The sequence below is a fragment of the Propithecus coquereli genome, unplaced genomic scaffold, assembly GCF_000956105.1.
Source record: "Propithecus coquereli isolate 6110/MARCELLA unplaced genomic scaffold, Pcoq_1.0 Scaffold802, whole genome shotgun sequence".
Taxonomy (NCBI): Eukaryota; Metazoa; Chordata; class Mammalia; order Primates; family Indriidae; genus Propithecus; species Propithecus coquereli.
The window spans coordinates 515,385-528,073 of record NW_012154197.1 but is presented as its reverse complement, the minus strand read 5'-3'; the positions used below and the strand labels follow the sequence as shown (position 1 = coordinate 528,073).

The 12,689-nt window shown below is 44.1% G+C and overlaps 1 protein-coding gene across 1 annotated transcript in view; it reads left to right on the top strand.

The window, feature by feature from the left end:
- Nucleotides 1–1,538: 1,538 nt before the first annotated feature.
- The window catches only part of AHCYL1 (adenosylhomocysteinase-like 1), a 48,315-nt gene continuing 37,164 nt past the window's right edge, over nt 1,539–12,689 (top strand). Inside the window, exon 1 of the mRNA XM_012663378.1 lies at nt 1,539–2,029. Coding sequence (XP_012518832.1) covers nt 1,910–2,029 — 120 coding nt within the window. The 5' untranslated portion in view covers nt 1,539–1,909. The remainder of the gene's footprint in view (nt 2,030–12,689) is intronic.

Below are 12,689 nucleotides of genomic sequence, written 5' to 3'. Positions count from 1 at the left end.
AAGACTTTTGGGGTCCCAAAGGTATTTCATACTCTCCCCAACCTTGAACACAAACCAGTGGGCATACGTCATTTCAACCACAACTTCCTTCTTGAAAGGGTAGACCCTGTTAAAAAAAACCTAGTGGGTCTCTGGATATAAAAAGGTCATCTGGTGAGGAATTTAGGAAAAAGGCATTGGGAAGACTTGAATTGCTCAGCACAGTAGAGAAGCAGCTGGCTTCTCAGTCAATCAAGGAAGGAAGGGTGAGGTAGAGGGGTGGGAAGGGAGTAGCAGGCAGAAGCTAGATTAGATAGCGGGGGGCTAGCGAGCTGTGTGGGGGCTGTGTGGCCACTGAGAAACCCTGGCGTGGTGAGAGAGCCAAAATAACTTCTCAAAACATTTCAGAAATGTGATTTAAAATTGTTTTCTATGTGATGTAACCTCTCCCCTGTGACCCACAAACCTTTATTAAAAGTTCTGCTACATGTTACAGCCTTATTTTTGTGATTGCTTTAGAATAGCGGTGGGAATTGAAAGGAGAAGGGGCTGAATTGACAGCAGGAACTAAAGAAACAGTCACAAGACCAGAATGGTGAATAAAATTCCAGATGGGGCAAAAACTAGAGCCAGAGGCAACCGTGAAAATCTAAGTTCTCTCAGCAAGTCACAGAAATCCTGGGGAGGGCATTGGACTTTCCACAGGACATGGGAATTGGAGCCAATGTCATTTGAATCTCAAAGGACAAGCTACCTCAGCTGACATTAGGTTACAAACACACTTTGCCTCTCCAGCTGAACTAAATCTTGCAAAACATAAAATGTGTCACGTGCACCTTTGCCACCCAGAGCCTTAGCACAGGAACTGCACACGATAGGGCCCAGTAAGTGAGTGAATGGTCCATGAATGCCCTGCATACCCCCTGGGAGCTGGCAGAGCCTAATGCTTAGGTAGAGCCTGGAGCAGGAAAGCCATCTGGCTGGGGACTTCTCCTTCAGCCCTCCTGCTCTCCACCCTCTCACCCAACAGCCCTATTCCAATGGCCATTTAGCATCAGCTCTGCGGCCTGAAGGTTTTGTAAACAGGCAAGGCCCAGGCTGAGACGGTAGCAGAGGAAATCACAAGGGTTATGCAGAAACCAGACGGCTCTGAGTCAGTTCTGCCCTCTGTGAAGTCAAAGAGGCAAACACTGCCCATTGCGAAGGAGCTTCTGGTCCAAAGGGCCTGGGGAAGGGGGAGTGAGTGACTGGGCTATCTCGGGCCCCGGACTTTTCCTAGCAATGGCTCTAAGATGTGTCACGTGGAGAGCTCTGGTTTTTGTTCCCAAGCACCCCTCTTACGCCCCTCTGAGGCCTCGCCTAGAAGCCCGCAGCTCAGGAATCCTCCGTTCGGCGGAATCTTTGCAGGAACCAGGCGCTGCTCACAGGGCTGATGGCGCCACCTGGTGGCGCAAAGGGTCCGGCTCACCCTGGGAACATCATAAGCCGCGAGCAGGAAAGGGAAAGGGGCGGCTTCTGTGGCCCAGCCCAGCGCGGTGACATCAAGACACGGCGCCGACTCTCCCCGCCCCTTCCCCTCCACCCGCTCGCCGGAGCTGCCAGTACCTGACGTGGCGTCACTGCCCTCTACCCTTACTTTGCGTGCGCGTTTGCGTGCAGCGGAGGTGGCGGCGCGGGCAGGTCGGAGCTCGGCTCTCGGCGCTGCTGTTTTTGGTGCTCCTGGGGCCGGTGTCGCCGTCCGGTTGTCTCAGGCTCGCGAGTAAACCAGGCGCCGGCCACAGCGCCTCAGAAGCCGACGCAGCCGCACGTGCGGCCCGGCGGGAGGGTGGGCGAGCGCGTGTCGGGGGGCGCCGCGCGGCCAGGCGAGCGGGCGCCCGCGAGGGAGAGAGGCGGGGGCGGCGGGTCAGCCGCGGGCCCGGCCGGCCAGGGGATGTCGATGCCTGACGCGATGCCGCTGCCCGGGGTCGGGGAGGAGCTGAAGCAGGCCAAGGAGATCGAGGACGCCGAGAAGTACTCCTTCATGGCCACCGTCACCAAGGCTCCCAAGAAGGTGCGGGGGCTCCGGGTGGTGGCGGGGGCCGGGCTCCGGCCTCGCGGAACGGGTGCGAGCAAGCCCGGGCCCGAGCTCCGGCTAGTCCGGGACTTCAGGGGCCGGGGTTTGGGGTGATCAGGGACGACTGAGGCGACGGGCGGAGGGGAGGCGGCTGAGCGGCCCCAGGCCTATCCCGGGCTGAAAAGGCCGCCCCTGACCTCGCTTTCCTTTGTCCCTCAGCCCTGCTCCTCCGGGATCTTTCTGAAACCCGGCAGGGCCAGGCCTTAAATTTGCAGCTGAGTTTTTCGGGTCGAAGGGTGTCGAAGACGAGAGCGGGAGGGGTGAACCAATTCAGCTGACCTCTGTGACCAGTCCAGGGGACGGGAGTGTTACAGAAAACCTCCCTTTAGGTGAGTGGGTGAATCTGGCAGAACTTCCGTCAAATCTTTGGAAGCAGTGGCCGGTTTATCCAACAGCTGCGTGATAGCGGGAGGCAGGAGAAAAGAAAGCTGGCTTTATGCAGGTGAAGGCAGTGAGGGCAGCATGAAATTGAAAATCTAGGATTTTCACCTTGTGTGGTCTTCCGGCTGCTTGGACATATGTAAGAAATTGACATTTGGAGGTTTGTGACAGCAGACACTGTCATGGATACACGTTGATCCCAGAGTCATGTGAATAGATCACTTAGGCATCCCTTGAGAAAGGAGCTTGGGTGGGTTGGAGCAGTGGGTGGTAAGGAAAGATTGCTCATTCTTTACTGCACTTACCGAGGCGGAACAAGTTTAGTCTATTGTGCTGTGGGTTGAGCTCAAGGGACATTCTTCTATTGCTCTTGTAAATGGTAACCTTTGGAGGTTTTATTATAACTAGCTCTCTGAGTGGTGGAATTGGGATCCCTAGTGCTTTTTGATCATTTACTGCCAACCACATCTTGACTTTCTACATACTTGGCACCCAATTAACAGTGGACCAGAGAACCTTTGCAAGGAGGTGACCCTCCTGAAGCCAATGAGAACCCAGATAAATACTTTTCTCCTGTATAAAGACAGAGTGTTTCAAGGCTCTCTCTCTGCCTGCGGTGTTTAATAGGATGCAGGGCTCGTATAAGCTGAACAAAGCAAAGTTTGCAGGAATAGTTACAGTCCTGGAGACTCTACACCTGAGCTAGTTAAACTGTCTTAAGTGTGAGAAATGTGGGGTTTTTTTAAGTGAATTAATGTACCACTCCAGAAATCAAAAGCAAGATTGAAAAGACAAAGCACCATGTGTGCTTCAGCTCTGTTTTCTCACAGAATTAAGGTTTTACCAACAATTCATTTGAAAGATTGTGGAATGTCCCTTGATTCTAAAAAGTCTGATTAACCTTATGTTTAGTACTCTCAGCTCGGCTGCCTGCTTTGTTGGGGCAGTAACCCCCTGTAATCTGCACTATTCTTTGAAGAAATAGTCACACTCATAAGCAGAATGCTTCAGAGTGGTACCTCAGGTGAATTAGGGGGAAGAATGGGAAAGCCCAGATACCCTAATGCCCAGACTTTTCCTTTCTCTGTTAACCCGTCTTGTTTAGTTGCTTCAGAGGATTAGTCATCTTTTTTGTTACTTGCCTTTATTTTAGTAAGCGTGTATTCTTGCAGGTACCATTGTTGATAGAAGAAAGTCTGTATTGTAGATTGTAAACTCCCATAAAGGCAGGGACTCTTGTTCTGGTGTGCCTAACTTTGTACCTAGCATGTAGTAGGTACTCAAATTTTCTTTGGTACTCAAATATTAATTGCCCATCTGGCTAACTAGTAACTGAGATATCCGTGTGGCTGCCTACCAGGAATAAATATCCCTTTTCCTCTCTTCTTCCCAGGAGGAATATTGCTAATATGTATTATTATCAGGCCAAGTGCTAATGATTTTAGACTCATACTCCATTAGCTAAAAGAAGCAGTCTCTGCCAGGAATGTGGGAAGACCCTGTTGTAAGTTTCTATTTACTGGTAAATGTGCCCCCTATCAATGTTGCTCTGAGCTTTATTGTTTAGCATTTACGCAGCACTTTGTGTTAAAGTGGTTTATGATGACTAATTACCCTTCCCCTAGTGATGATAAAAGGCATTTATTTAGTTAATGGATCAGTTGAGGACTAGTGAAGGTCACATAGGGAGTCCTAGGTAATCTGTTTTTCACTTCAGCTGAATTGGATGTTATGACTAAGTCACTTTTTTTACCTCTGCCATGTGTTGATAATGTGAGAAAGCCTGGGAAAAGTAAGGAAAAAAAGTAACTTGGCATGGTACTGAATGGTGTGAGAAAAAAACCTCTTCAAATGTGCAGTCGTTTACCTGTGAGAATTCTAGTCTGGCTATAGACCAAGTAATCCTTGGATCATTTCAAAGCCCAGAGGCCCCTTAGGAAATGAAGACATTCCTGATGCCAGAAGATACAGGTTACTTCAGGGTGACCTTGATGGTCCTCAGTCAGCTCAGATCCCAGTATAACTTTATGGTCAGCTTTTATTCACTTCATTTGCTTTGAGGTAGAGTGGATGTCCATCAGTTAAAACATAGATATCTGTATTCTTCAACTATAATCACGACTTAGTTTTGTATGCTGTCGGGTCTACAACAGTGCTATGAACATAATAAGACTTGTTGGTTTGATTCCAAGTTTGAGATGTCTGCATGTCAGGAAGCCAACTGGTAGGCAGCCATACAGACATCTCAGTTACTAGCTAAATTAATTAGCTTCTGTGCCTCAGTTTCCTCATCTGCCAAATAAGTGCCTATTGTTTGGAACAGGTGGAGATAGGGGCATGTTGGGAGTTAAGATAGCAAAAATGATTTTTAAAAAGAATTCTGTTAGTATATTTACACTCGTAATGAGCATTTGAGGTGGCTTATAACACAGGACATATATATGGTATTAATATAAATGGGAAGTCAAAACTATAGAAAGAAGGAAAAAAAAATCGTTAATCCCAAAGGCTAAGGTAGTTGATGAGGTTGATCATCACATGCAACTCTTAACTTCCTGGAAGCCAGAAAATAAAGAGAATCGCAGTCTCCTTAGCAGGCATGGGAAATAATACATGCCAGTTCCTCAGGAAGACAACTTTTCCTGACACGCAGTTCTAAAAGAAATTTTCGTGGGACCTTATTAATAGCTATAGTATGATTCACATGGTAAGGCTTGTTCACAGCTGTCACTGGTGATTTCAGATGGTATGGCTAGGAAAATTTAAGATGAGAAAGGGAGACCTTGAGTTGTCAGAGTCAATGTACATTGTACCACAACTGAAGAAGACCCTTTTCTAATGTTAACAGTTATCGGTCAAACCAAATTGGTCATCTAGTTCCCCATAATCACTAGTTATTTATCCCTCTCTTCCTGCTACTTTGTGTTGCAGGGATGATAACTGTCAGTGGACCTTTGGCAATTGACACTGTCAAGTTGATTCTTTTTTCATAGAGTAAACCCACATCTCCAATTTGCTGACGAAACCTCCTGCAATAAGCATGTTTCCCTGGAAGGCCTATCAGAGCGTTTGCAGTTGTCTGAGCCTCTCAACATTTCGAGGACTCTCTGGAGTGATAAATTAGGCATTTGACCTAAGATCTGTGCAATCAGACCTTTACCACCAGGAAAATACAGGGAAAGAGAAGAAGAATACAAAAGAAGCTACTTTTGTTTATGGGATATTCTTGACTTGAGTAAAGCACGTGTGGCGCTAATTCATCAGAAGAGTCAGCTGTGACTTAGGAAGCCCACTAAGTAGAGCCCCAGTGAGTACCGCGTAGGTGTTAACCTGTTCGATGAAGTCCAGGATGCTCCTTTTCTCAGGGTTATCTTACGGCTACTTTTCGGTGCAGTTTTATAGAATTTACACCAGAACTTCTCAGGATCACTGGGAAGAGATCTGATAGGTTGACATTTCCTGTCTTCTCCACATCATTAGTATCTCTTGATTCTCTTTAGAGTGCTACTGTTTCAGTAGTAGTCTTTGAAATAGGAGTCAGGGGTTCAAGAAGATCCTCTTTTTGAGATTTCTCCACAGATCCTGATCACCTCTCTTTTTTTATTTGGTTTGGTTTAGTTGCACTCTTGCCAAATTAGTTTGTTCCAAGTTCCTTTAGACATTTAGCTTGTAACAGAGAAATCTGTTCATTGTCTAGATCCTTTGCAGGCAAGATTACAAATGTGTACCTTTTATTAGGAGGGTGTCATTTGGATCCAATGTGTGTTACCCAATATAATATTCTTGTGAAGTTGTCTATAAAGGTTATTTTGATACATAGGATCATGTAGGTCTTTAGATGCCTGTGACTCCTAGAAACTTTACTCTGCCACCTCAAGTAATTAATAATCTGTAAACAGTGTCCTCTTGAAGTTGTTTTAAAGGAACTACCTGGTAAAGGAGAATCATACCTGTCTGTTTCTCAAGTTTGGGAATGCGAGTATTAAATTTTTATAAAGAAGGGCCACCTTTTTTATACTGAACATGTAATTCATTATAATTCAGAAATGAATAATAATTCAGAACACATTCTGCTGAGGTGGCTCAGAACCATCCCCATCATGTATGAAGGACAACACGTTTGCATAGACCAAAGTTTTTTCCAACCTGAAATCTGAGAATCCTAAGTTGAAGGCGGATTCTTAACACAAATTTTCCTTTCCGGTCTTGTCAGCGCTATTAGCGCCTTTCACATGGTAAGCAATAAATAAAAATTCAGATAGAATTGTGGTCGCCTTTTCTCTTCTGACTCTTTATTTCCCTTTGGCTCAGGTAGTTCTCTTAGTGTCCCACTGTTGCTTGGCTGTTACCTAAGACCTCTTTAACTTCCCCTTTTTGTTACTAAAATTTTGAGTAGTAGTACAATATAAGTTAAGCACTTGATTTTTGGAGTCAGGTTTGCCTTCAGTCTCTACTATCTATGGTTGTGTGACCTTGGCCAAGTGACAACCTGTCTAAGCCTCCATTTTCTCATCTATAAAATGAGGAATAATAGATTGGTTGAGAGGATTAGCATTTAGTAAATATTAGTGTGTTTATTTTTCTATACTGAGAGTGCTTATATATTCTGCTTTGCCTGGTACAGTTCTGGTTTATACCCATTAACGTAGCATGCTGACCAATGAGTGCCTTGTTACACTCTGCAAAATACCCTGGTTTTATGGTTACCCTATTTATAACTTTCTGGGTGATGCGACATGATAGTTCAAATGAGAGCAACTAGTCTTGAAATATTGCTAAAGAGCCAAAACAAAGATGTTTCTGTTGGAATGTCTACGTAGAGCTTATTTGTTGATTACAAGGGGGTGCATAGACAGTGAGAGATCTTAGAGCTTGTGATGGAGGTGAGATGTGCTCTACCTCACCACTCCCCTAGCCCACCCCCCATAATACATAACGCACTCATAGAACTTAGGCGTTTGTCAGACTTTGAGCTAGGCTCAGTCCAGGAGTTTATTTCCTTAAACTACAATAGTTTGGGGGTCTTCCCAAACTAGAATCCTTGAATTACATGAAACAATTCAAAAGACTCTTCTGAACTGTGACTTACCATTTTATATAGCCACCTTCGGATCCTGTCTCTGTGTACTCCAGCTCCCTCCCCCAGGGAGTTTCACACTGCTCTTAACAGCCTGCTCCTAATTATGTATAACTGATTTTCTCCTGCAGAAATATGTGGCCTTTGCTCTATACCAATTACAGAACTAGGGTGGAGTACCCATGCCTTTGTTGAGACTCAGACTGGTTTCATTTTTGTTTCTATCTCTGTTCATTTATCTCAAGGATTCACCGTGGTGCTTTAATCTCAGAATGTGTATAATGTTTGGTACTGCCTAGCGGTATAGACAATGGGGTTTAATAATTTACTACCCAAATAAGATGCACAGTAAAAAAGTTTAATGAACTACCAGCAATAGGTAATATTTGAAATCCTGGGAAAGAGATTGGGAAAAGGACTTTGAGAGAACCACAAGTGTAGGACTACCCGAGCATGCTCCTGCTTTCTTACAGTGAAAGCTCTAATGCCTCAGCTGATGTGCCTGTGTACTTAGCCTGTGGGGCTTAATGGGCTTAACATGTTCTCCTCTGCCAGCCCAAGCCAGTTCACTTCTTTTAAAATGGACACTCTGTACTTCGTTGTGTGGTGGAAGTGAGGCTTAATAAACAGGGGTTTGGAACTGCTCACTGTTCCACGCTTGTTCATCTTGGACCTTCCTCAGGCTTGGTTCTTTACAATCCGAAGAACTGCCCAGCAAGAGCACACCCTGTTGTTTTGATGTTTTTCTCTTCTCTCCTCAACCTGTGAGTGGAGGATGGCATCGGTGGAATCCCACTGAGTCTATGTGCTCAAGGTGCCAAGGAAAGTGCTAATGTGATGATCTGTGATGTCACTGTGTGAAGAGTCAAAGTGAAGGGGCTGAAGGCTTGGAGAAGATGAGTATAACCATTTTTCATTCACTTTGACCTCCTGAACGAAGCTGTTCGTGCTGAGTTTTGAGCAATGACAGGATTTTGGAAGTTTTTAATAAATGGCTCCAACTCTTGTAGTACTTATTAATTGTATTAAGGTGAACCTTTTGGGCACAGGTTTCCATGGACATAATGGGAATTACTTTATCCCTTTCCTTCAGGCTTAGCTTGACCTCAAGTTAAAGCTTTTGGACCATGACCTGTTTCCATTATGGTCCCCAAAGCCTGAAATTTAAAAAAAAAAAACAAAGACCTATCAGACACGTTGATAGGATAGAGATTCTGATCTGCCCTGTTTGACCAGTGCCACCTCATCTCCTTTCTCGAGGACTTTAAGGAAAACTTATTTTGGCTTTCGTGACTATTAGCTTTATTTTGGAGATGTAACAAAGAGACATTCACCTTGACTTTTCAAAATGCACACCCCCATCTCTGTTTCCAATTTAAGAAGAGAAGTCAATAAACAGATACATTTGTGTGCAAGGTAGAGAATTAAACTAGGCTTCTCTTTTCCCCATTTGAGGAAATGCTCTTGAGATTCCCTGGATTAGAGACTCTAGAACAATCATTCTTAATCTTTTGAGTCTCAGATCCTTTGAAGAATTTTATGAAAATCATGGTTCTTTCCTCAGAAAAATTCAGGAGCACAAAATTTCTGTATGCTTTCAGAGGGTTTATGAGACTCCTGAAACTCATCCATAGATCCTGGGTTTAAAAAACCCTGATTTAGAAAGTCAGGCCTCTAAGCCACAGTACCTCTTTCTGTTGCATGTCCAGAAACTGCTAAGAGATTGTTTCCAGCCTGCAGTTTGTCGTTGTGGCTTGGAATAAAGCTGAGGTTGTTGGTGCTGTCACCCCCCACTTTGGGATGCTCCTCAGCTTCCCAAGAGATTCATTATATTAATAAATTCCTTGAGAGTTCAACTCAGGCAGGCTCAAAGCATCATTTCAGCTGGTTTTGGAGTTTTTGCAGTGTCTCGATCCCACTGCTCTTCATATGAAGTGTGGATGCCCCTAAAGCTCTGGGGCAGTTTCCATAAAAGTGTTTGGAATGCTACACTGAGTATAAACAAAATAATTTGCTTCCCTGTGTCTCTCAAAAATAGATTTCACTGTAGTACTTCTCAAACTGTTTTAAAGGTTGGTGATATTTGAATCTTATCATTTGATTTCTCTAGATGGAATATATCGAAGACAAGGACCATATATCACACAAATATATATACATATGTGTGTGTGTGTATGTGTGTGTATAGTATGTAGTACCTGACACATAACACTGTCATTAAATGTTTGTTGAATGAAATAATGTAGATGATCATCCGTAGGAGAAAGTAAGTTGGACTCATGTGGCAGCTTTGACTCACTTTCCATTTCAGTTGGCCAGGGGTGTTTTTCTAACTTAGATCTCTCCCCGCATGGGTGATAAGGGAGTACCAAGAAGTACAGGTGAGAAATTCCAACACCTAAGTAGATCCCTTTATAATGCCAGAAATAGGAAGTAAGGGAGAAGACGTCTGGGTACATGCCTCCAGCTGCTTGATCCAGTGGCTGTGGGTTTAGGGATATCCTTAGACATAATGGGGACAGTAACCTGAATTTCTCACCATTGAAACAAGTTTTAAACACTTAGCATCAGGGACATTGTCCAAAGTTGAAACTAGTGTTCTGGTTTACACATGCTTTTGATTTAAGGAACAGGGAGGCTTTCACTTAAGGTGTTTGAGGTTTGGGAGCCAGTGATTAGTTGAGCAGTTTGATTTTGGAACACTGAACGTAATAAACAACAGCTTTCCCAACAGTGCTGAGCAAACTTCTGGTTCTTATTCTGCGACCCTGGCTGCCCCTTCTGAGCCCGGCTGAGCTTGATGCTCAAAAGCTGTATGTGCCCTTGTCTTTGAAACATACCTTCTTTACAATTACAGTCTTCTGGGAAACGAGCCAGTGTTTGTCCTAGCCAGAAGCTCGGGCTGTAGTTGGCACCAAATTTTTTGTGTTTTCTTTCCTTAAAGTACATGACTTGGGCAGGATTTATGGGAAAGTGAGACCTTCAGAATTTTGCTGCTTTGGAAATTGAAATAGGTGATTTGTAGAGATAGCAGATGTGTCCAATTGCTCTGGTAACTAATTCTGTTTCCTCCTGGTGGCTAGTTGGTACCCAACTTCTAATTCAGTACTTGAGTTTTTATTGCCCAGCTTCTGAGCACCAGACTTCTTAGCAAGCAAGACATGAAGATTCCCAGTCTTCACTTATGGGGAGTAGCCCAGCTGGCTTGTCATGCTGGACTAGATGAATTGTGAATGTTAATTATACTGATCAATACAGTGGCCTTGGTAACAGGCTTGTAGCTGCTGTAGAATCTGTTTACTTCAGGTTTGTAACAGAAAAGAGACCAGGCTGGTTTGGGACATGGTGTTCTCAGTCTAATTAGCTGTATTGTAAGTCCAAGAAAAATGCTTCTTGGAGGGGCTGACCTTATTGCACCCTTTCCCCAGGAGTTCCCAGAGGGAACCATTACTCTGGGGGTAGTTTCTGTCTTGTTCGCCAATTGAGAATGAATTGAGGTTGACAAAGGCTTGGTTCTTAGTGGAGGCAGGGTTAAAGGATGTTTACAAATCATAAAGTTTAGAAGGAGAGCGCCTGTGTTTGAGGAGCACCTTATTTCTCTACCTAGTTTGTAATTAGGAGTGAATGGTTGATGAGATTAGTTTCAGCCTATGCATTCAAGAAAAGGAACTCCTCCTATTTGGGAAGTAGGGGGTTCATAATTCTGCACATTCTTTTCTGACTCTACAGCAAGGGAATTAGCTGAGTGCTGGGCATGTTTGGAATGAGAGCACTTTGCCAATTTTTACTGAATTTGGACCAAGCCATTGTAAAAGTATGGTGTCTGTCTTCCTCAGACAGGCTCTTCGTCATGTTTTCTTAACCCCTTGTGGAGCCATCTGATGGATTGTCTGTACCTGACAGATGGAGTTGGTATGAAAGGTTGATTCCCTACTTCCTTTGTCTTATTTGTTTTATTTCTGAACAAGGCATGTATAACCCACTTGTTCCCTGTCTTCCTCAAGTCACTTTATCAAGGAGCCTGGTAAACTCAGTGTGCTTGTGTTTGGTTTTTCAGATTCTGCTTCACATGATTTCTTAGATTAGTACTTCTCATGGGTTGGGGAGGAATGGAAGCTATCAGTCACATAGCGAGCTTTTTCAAAATATTCATTAACTGGGCCCTAAACTAGACCGGCTTAATCAGAATTAGGGATAGGCAGGTGGAGAATGGGGTGGCATTTTGAAAAAGCTTCCCCAGATAAAAATCCCAGATTTAGAACTACTCTTTTAGGTTATCTAGCAAGGCTCTCCAAAATTGTTACAAAATCTGATGTTGGGATGGTAGTGCAGCTGCCACCTATGTTGGATGATTTCGATCATAAGGAAAAATTTTGTGGGTTGTGTGAAAGGTCCTAAGAATAGTCTACTCTTACTCTTCTTCATAGAATTCAAACTAAGCCATGACCAGAAGTCATGCAGCCCTGTCTGTTTAAGACTGAGGACCTGCTGTGTCCCAGGACCTGTGTGTGCTAGGCACTTAGGATGCATCAGTGAACAAAACAAAGATTTATACTCTGCAGAGCTTACATTCTTGTGAGGTTATTATTTGGATCATTTAAGTCTAGTATAGGGGTTCTTAACCATTTGGGGTTTGGAGCCCTGTCACAGATGTGTTCATATTCCAGAATAATGCATATACAGTCGTGTGCCACTTAACAATGGGATACATTCTGAGAAATTTTGTCATTGTGGGAACATCACAGAGTGTACTTACACAAACCTGGATGTTATAGCCTACTACACACCTAAGCTATGTGGGGCCTATTGTGCCCAGGTTGCAAACCTGTATAGCATATTACTTTATTGAATACTGTAGGCAATTGGAACACAATGGTAAGTAAGTATGTATCTAAACAGAAAGGCTACAGTAGAAGTATGGTATTATATAAAAGATAAAAAATGGGCAGGGCATGGTGGCTCATGCCTGTAATCCTAGCACTTTGGGAAGCCACGGCAGGAAGATTGCTTGAGGCCAGGAGTTGGAGACCAGCCTGGGCAACATACTGAGACCCCTTCTCTACAGAAAAATAGAAAAATTAGTTCAGTGTGGTGGCGTGCGCCTGTCCCAACTACCCAGGAGGCTGAGGTATGATGATC